This window comes from Leuciscus leuciscus (genome assembly GCF_965113295.1).
Source record: "Leuciscus leuciscus genome assembly, chromosome: 8".
In the NCBI taxonomy this organism is placed as follows: Eukaryota; Metazoa; Chordata; class Actinopteri; order Cypriniformes; family Leuciscidae; genus Leuciscus; species Leuciscus leuciscus.
The window spans coordinates 4,737,581-4,745,080 of NC_138732.1; the positions used below are offsets into that span (position 1 = coordinate 4,737,581).

The window sequence follows — 7,500 nt, forward strand, 5'->3', positions numbered from 1 at the left end:
TTGAGAGCAGGAGACCATTTGCCAGGAGACCACCTTCCTTTGTGTGCCAGCTATCTCTAAACTCTTAAAAACCTTATTACCTTTTGTTTTACTTATTTGGAAATGAGACATTTGTACCAGTCGCACTGAGACATTTCAAATGATACTAAACATGTATAATACTCAATGATAATAATTCACATTAAACTATATATATTCTTGGGTGAATTCAGGTGATCTTAGCATGAGAGAGAGGGGGTGAGGGAATGAAATGTAGATTAGGATGACTCGGAGGTGAGACTTTCATCTTGATAGAGCACAAGGGGGAGTTCAAATGTTAATTTCCAGCAAGGTCTTTTGTCTACTCGAGGAGTGGTCGTTCCTTAACCAGTTCTTCCAGTTTTTCCAGTCCTACAGATCAATGTGACATGGCACTAAAACTTAAAACTTCTCACCTCAAGCTCCATTTGCAAAATAGTCATGCCAAGTTTGCCTCTTTTCCTGCCATGACCGCGTCCATATTCTCCTCTTTCACTCTTTTTTTCAAACGCACATAAAAACCACAATTTTCTAAAGTGTGATTCATCTCGCTCTATTTGTTTACCACTAGCACATGCTGATGACGTTTTATTCTTCTATACTAACCCACGATTCAGCAGATGTGATCATCATGCAGTCTACACACATGTCGTACCCGGGTTTATTAGATCCATGTCGTACAGTGTGATTTGTAATGATCTAATAGGATTGCTGAAATCGCAGTGTGTTAGGCAGCTCACTGGGTTCAAGTGAATGTACATGTGATGTGTGTGTTGTGCATTAGTGAGTAGAGCTGATGTGTGTGTTTTATTGCCATTCTGTCTTTGTTTTCACACTGCAGACAGACAGCAGTGAGATGTATCACACACACAACAGAGAAATCTCACCATTTCTATAGGAATAGAGGTGTGTGTTATCAGCATATTTCCAGCAGCAGGACGGGTTTAGCCAGCGTATGGGAACATCACTTGAGTCTGTCTCAGCACAATCGTTTGAAACTCTTCTCTTTAGACCGAGTCTGCCTGCTGGATTTATCACTTAACTTTTAAGTCTTAAAGGAGAAGCGTGTCATTTTTTCAATGTTACTATATTTTCTTGTGTATTCTAGTGTACAGTAGTATACATAGAGTATAATGATCCCATGATGCATTACGGATGATGTAATCATTTTCATTGCACTCTCAAACTATTATAGAAGGGTTAGGGTTATATATAAATGTTTTGCAATAAACTCAAAAAATCCACCATCACTGTTCAAAAGTTTGGAGGTAAGTAAGATTTTAAAAAATAAAGAAATGAATACTTTTATTCAGCAAGGATGCATTAAATTGATCAAAAGTGAGAGTATAGACATTTATAATGTTACAAAAGATTCTATTTCGAATAATTGAAAAAATTGTATTCATCAAAGAATCACAGAAAAAATGTATCAACGTTTCTGCAAAAATATGAGAATATATGAAATACATTGATAATAATCTTTTCTTGATCATCAAATCATCATATTAGAATGATTTGTGAAGGATCATGTGACACTGAAGACTGGAGTAATGATGCTGAAAATTCAGCTTTGATCAAACGAATAAATTACACTTGTTTTAAAACAGCTGTTTTAAACTGTAGTAATATTTCACAATATTGCTGTTTTTACTGGGTTTTATAAATGCAGCCTTGATGAGCAGAAGTGACTTCTTTCAAAAACACTTTAATGACCCAGAGACTTTTGAACGATAGTGTATATTTGTTTTAAAGACACTGCCGTCTTCCAGTATTTATATACCGCTCTACGGCAGAATAAACTGCACACTTAATTTCATTCATATTCACAGACACGCGTTTTATCAGCAGCGTACAGTCAGGATTGTGAGGTCTCTGTGAGTGATGGGTCTCACCTCTGTCTGCAAACATCCATCCATCATCCATCACTTTTCCCCTCTACCTGTATCATTTATCATCTGATCCGAGAGAGAGAGAGAGAGAGAGAGAGAGTTAGTGAGTGAGTAAGAGTGAGTGAGTGAGTGAGTGTGAGTGAGAGAGAGAGAGTGAGAGCGAGCGAGTGAGTGAGAGAGTGAGTGAGTGAGTGAGTGTGAGAGTGTGAGAGAGAGTGAGTGAGTGAGTGAGAGAGTGAGTGAGTGAGTCCGAGCGAGAGAGAGAGAGAGTGAGTGAGTGAGTGAGTGAGTGAGTGAGTGAGTGAGTGAGAGAGAGAGAGAGAGAGTGAGAGAGAGATTGAGTGAGTGCGAGAGAGAGAGTGAGTGAGTGAGTCCGAGCGAGAGAGAGAGAGAGTGAGTGAGTGAGTGAGAGAGTGAGAGAGTGAGTGAGTGAGTGCGAGAGTGAGTGAGTGCGAGAGTGAGTGAGTGCGAGAGTGAGTGAGTGCGAGAGAGAGATTGAGTGAGTGCGAGAGAGAGAGTGAGTGAGTGAGTCCGAGCGAGAGAGAGTGAGTGAGTGAGTGAGTGAGTGAGTGAGTGAGTGAGTGAGTGAGTGAGTGAGTGAGTGAGTGAGTGAGAGAGAGAGAGAGTGAGTGAGTGAGTGCGAGCGAGAGAGTGAGAGAGAGAGAGTAAGTGAGTGCGAGAGAGAGAGAGATTTGATTTTTAATAACAAACTTTATTCAATCATGATATCAAAAGAATAAACAAAGGTCCTGACATTTCTTTTAAGTCTGGTGTAATCCCAAGTTTTGGAAATGGGTCTCTTATATCCAGAGTCACTCTTCCATTCTTAAAATCCTTTATTAAAATCAATTCCTCATTTGTCAGTCTTGTTTTCCACATATCCACTATAGTTAGTGTGTGGCGTGTTGACCTCTGACCCAACAAAGTAGCTACTGCATTTATATCACTCATCTCAGGTCCAGCCACATTAACTATGTTCCTCAATGCCGCAGTTTTAGAAGCACACAGTCTCTGCGTAAATCCCGGGATATTCTCTCACGTAATATCCATGTGAGCTCCTTTGATTAGAGGTTCTTCAAGTAACCAGTCCAAAGAATTGGTCTCCTCCAGTCTGCAAACATTTAAAAGTCCCCACACTTTGAAAAGTTCTCAATAAATCGAGGCACTCCAGCCAAACGTAATTGTTTAGCATCCATTAGAAACAGCGCAGCATCCAGTCCAAGCCTGTCTACTGTGTGCAGAATCGTTTTTGCCATCTTCCTCCACGCCAGATCAACAGGGCCAGTCAGAAATGTCTGAATAAACTGCAGACGAAAGGTAGTGTGTCTGCTTGGTAAATGCACCAAGCCTTGTCCTCCCTCTTCTTCCGGAAAGAAAGAGCATACTTTGAGGAACCCAGTGTAAACAGTCCCAAAAATAATTCACTAGAATTACCTGTAATCGGGACAGTAGTCCAACAGGTGGATCCACACAAGATAATCTATGCCATAATGTAGAGGCAAACAAGTTGTTGATTATTAAAACTCTTCCTCTAAATGACAATTGTGAGTGAATCCATTTCCAATTTTCCTTCTATTTTTTCAATCACCCCTTCCCAGTTCTTTTGTTGAGTATTTAAATCCCTAAAATGTACTCCTAGATATTTAAATAAACCTTCTCTCTTCCAACTCATCCCACCAGGTAGTTTTGCTAGCCCTTCCTCCCATTTCCCAACAGCTAATGCTGCACTCTTCTCCCAATTAACTTTTGCAGCTGAATTTATTCCAAAATCATTAACAACAGAAAGCAGCTGATTAATCTGTCAGCTGCAGGTGCCATCATGTGTCCCTCACCGTCGCCATAGACGCTGTTATTCCTGGACTTCATTTCCCAGAACCCTCTGCTCATTATTAGTTTATCGGTTTCAGCTGCGTCTTGTTTCATTTCATCATCATCCTGTCTATTTAAATGCCTTTTGCCTTTATTCAGTGTGAAGTTTGGTTCGGTTCGGTTCGGTTCGGTTCGGTTCGGTTCGGTTCGGTTCGGTTCAGTTCAGTTCAGTTCACACTCTATCAGCATTTTGAGCAGTTCCTGGTTTCTTTATAATGTCCTGAGTTTTGGATTTCGTGTTCCCATCTGCCTCAGTGGATTGTATTTGTGTTCGGACTGATTACATGTGCTTGACCCTCTGCCTGGTATGGACTATGACCTTGGATTATATTTGTTAATAAACTGCGATTGGATTCTCACTCTGAATGCTGTCTCACCACCACAACCAAATCATTACAGTCTCGTTGCCCATTTACCAACACAATTACATCATCGGCATAAGCTGAAATTTGATGTTGTATTTCATGATACAATGTGAAACGTTTAAACTTATTTCTTAATTTATTCAGCATTGGTTCAATATCTAAGGAGTAAAGCATACCAGACAGTGCACACCCTCTACTAGCTTTAAAAGGGGCACTCAAACCACCATTGACCTTCAGTAAACTCTCAGTGTCCTGGTACAACACTTTTATCATATCAACAAAACCAGAACTAAAACCAAAAGCCCATAGATAGTAGATTCTGATGCTCAGCGATCGAATGCTTTTTCTTGGTCAATAGAGATAGACCCCAAATTTACCCCTAAAAGACTCGAAACACTTAAAATATCCCATATGAGACAGACATTATCTGTAATTGACCTACCCGGCACAAGATACGTCTGATCAAAATGAATGACCTGCCCCATCACTTTCTCAGTCTATTAGCCAGAGTCTTAGAAAGGACTTTAAGATCAGAACAAAGCAAACTCTCAGGTCTCCAGTTATTGATCTCCTGCAAATCACCCTTTTTAAGCAGCAATGTGATCACTGCTCTCCTACAGCTCAAGGGCAAAGAGCTTTCATTCAGGACTGCCAGCAGGTCCTCGCCCAGCACAGCCCAAAACTCTTTATAAATCTCAGCTGGGAGTCCCTCCATCCCAGGAGCTTTTCCACTCTCCATGCTCTTGAGAGCGTTCAGAAGCCCCTTTTCCAAAAGAGTCTCCAGCTCTGCCTTTGAGTCCTCCAAGACATTTGGCAGACCTTCATAGAAGCAAGCAGACAACTCCTTGTCCTTTCTATATTGGCCATAGAACTGTACAGCTCATTTTCTAATATCAGATGCCTTTGTCAATTCCTGCCCATTTTAAGAGCGTAAGGAGTGAATATAGCGACTCTGACCATTCTTTTTTTCCAAGACTAAAGAAAAACTTAGATGGGGCATCCATTTGCGTTAAATTCTGAAAGCGAGATCGGACCAGAGCCCCCTGTGCTTTAATCCCGAGCAAATCTAAAAAGAAGAGATGTCTTAGTTTTAAAGGGATGGTTCGGAAAGACCTGCCAGGTCTTTTCCCTAATCACTGAAGTGACCTCGACGTCCGGGTTAGCGGTAGCATTAGCCATCAGGCAAGTGTTATTTAAATAAACTCCTGATGTACTTCACTTACCAATGCCTCATTTTATGAGTACAGAACATATTTGTATTACTGTAGAAGTTTGGTACCATTCTGGGCATTATTAATGGGGTAATTGACGAGATACAGCCTTGGATCCATTAGCGCCTGGTTGATTTTACTCCGAGCCATCCCTTTAAGTGTCTCAATATGTCTTCCCTCCCCAGTGATCTCTGCCAACCCTTGTGCCTCCATTATTTCAGACTCAAGTTTTTCCATTGATCTAGTGATGTCTAAAGTTGTTGACAAAGTACTTTCACTTCAACCTTTCCATTGTCCCACCACTGACGCACATTTTTAAAACACGGTTTTCTTAATTTAAAATCGTTCCAGAAAGAAACAAAAACATCTCTAAAATGTACCTTACTTAACAGGGAAGAGTTAAAATGCCAATATGCACTCTTTGGCTTCATATTTATTATAAACACATTACATGTGACTAGACAATGATCAGAAAAAACTGTTGGTGTTATAAAACAACTTTTCACAACATTAAAATGATGCTTAAACAATAAAACCAATCCAATATGGCTAAAGAAGAAAAAAAACTCTATTATATACCCACGTTTATTGTCTTACATTATTATTTAGATCCCTCCATAGATCACATAAGCTATGGGTCTCAATCATTTCATTTAAAGCACGACTTGAAGCAACATGAGGTTCCTTATGATTTCGGTCTAATCTATAGTTCCTTGTACAATTAAAGTCCGCACCCAAAAACAGAAAATCATCAGAGCTACAATTCTGTAGCATTTTATTTAAATTTTTGAGAAACTCTTTCGTTACCATTTGTTGGAGGATAAACATTAATAAAAACAGCCTTGAATTTTTCAAACTGAGCCCTTACAAATATTAGTCTGCCAGATATCACATGTTTAACCTCACATGAGATCAGTAAGAAATTCTTAGCAAAAAGGACAGCCACCCCTCCTCGAGTAGAGCTCAAGTGAGTAAGAAACACTTCTCTGAATTACTACTCCGCTCTTACTACTACACTGTTTGCCTTCTCAATGGTATCAAAGAAGATAAGCACTGCACTGTTCATTCGAGAAGCAGATATTATGCTATATTACAGCCAAACTACACTCCTCCACAGAGCAGTTCATCACAGCGTGAGATTTATCCCGTGCCTGCGTGAAAGTTGCTCAAACTTTGTTTGGCTTTGGACCTGCCATTGCTGACCAGCAAAGCTCTGGTTAACAGCGTTCCTCAAACCCTCCACTCCTTAAACTTTCTTTGTATTCTTTTCAAAAATGTCTTAGTATAAAAGAAAGAAAGTACAGTATAAAAAGAAAGAAAGAAAGAAAGAAAGAAAGAATAGACTCACTCGCACACGTCGACTCTGCCCACTCACTCACAGCATCCGCTCAGAGAGAGAGAGAGAGAGAGAGAGAGAGAGAGAGAGAGGGAGAGAGAGAGAGAGAGAGTGACAGAGAGAGAGAGGGATGGCACATGCAGAGTGACGATGGAGGGGAAATTGGATGTCGATTTGAATGATTGAAAGATTCTCTAAATCGTCTGAAATGTTGTTCATCATCTTCCGTCCCATCAGCCGAGCAGAGTCGGGACTTTCAGGACTTTTGTATTTGTTGTTGTTGAAGTTCAGACTTGATCCTCAGATCTCTCTCTCTCTCTCTCTCTCTCTCTCTCTCTCTCTCTCTCTCTCTCTCTCTCTAGTCTCGTGTGGTGGCCTGTATGACGGCGATCCTCAGTCAGATGGGAGACAGACACTATTCCTGTTACATCGAGACCTTCAATGGGACCTCAGACCTAGTGGTAAGTCTATCTATCTATCTATCTATCTATCTATCTATCTATCTATCTATCTATCTATCTATCTGTCTGTCTGTCTGTCTATTTGTCTGTCTGTCTGTCTGTCTATATATATATATATATATCTATCTATCTATCTATCTATCTGTCTGTCTGTCTGTCTATTTGTCTGTCTGTCTGTCTGTCCGTCGATCTGTCTATCTATCTATCTATCCGTCGATCTGTCTATCTATCTATCTATCCGTCGATCTGTCGATCTGTCTATCTATCTATCTATCCGTCGATCTGTCTATCTACAGTATCAATCTATCCGTCGATCTGTCTATCTATCTATCTATCCGTCGATCTGTCTAT

The 7,500-nt window shown here is 40.3% G+C and overlaps 1 protein-coding gene and 1 long non-coding RNA gene across 4 annotated transcripts in view; one reads left to right on the plus strand and one right to left on the minus strand.

Moving 5' to 3' along the window:
- Positions 1-7,500, plus strand: part of dock2 (dedicator of cytokinesis 2) — a 132,644-nt gene that overhangs the window by 103,055 nt on the left and 22,089 nt on the right. For both annotated transcript variants that reach the window (XM_082176836.1, XM_082176835.1), the window contains exon 27: positions 7,051-7,149. In XM_082176836.1, the coding sequence (XP_082032962.1) occupies positions 7,051-7,149 (99 nt within the window). The remainder of the gene's footprint in view (positions 1-7,050; positions 7,150-7,500) is intronic.
- Positions 1-7,500, minus strand: part of LOC309504192 — a 95,303-nt gene that overhangs the window by 79,651 nt on the left and 8,152 nt on the right. The window lies entirely within an intron of this gene.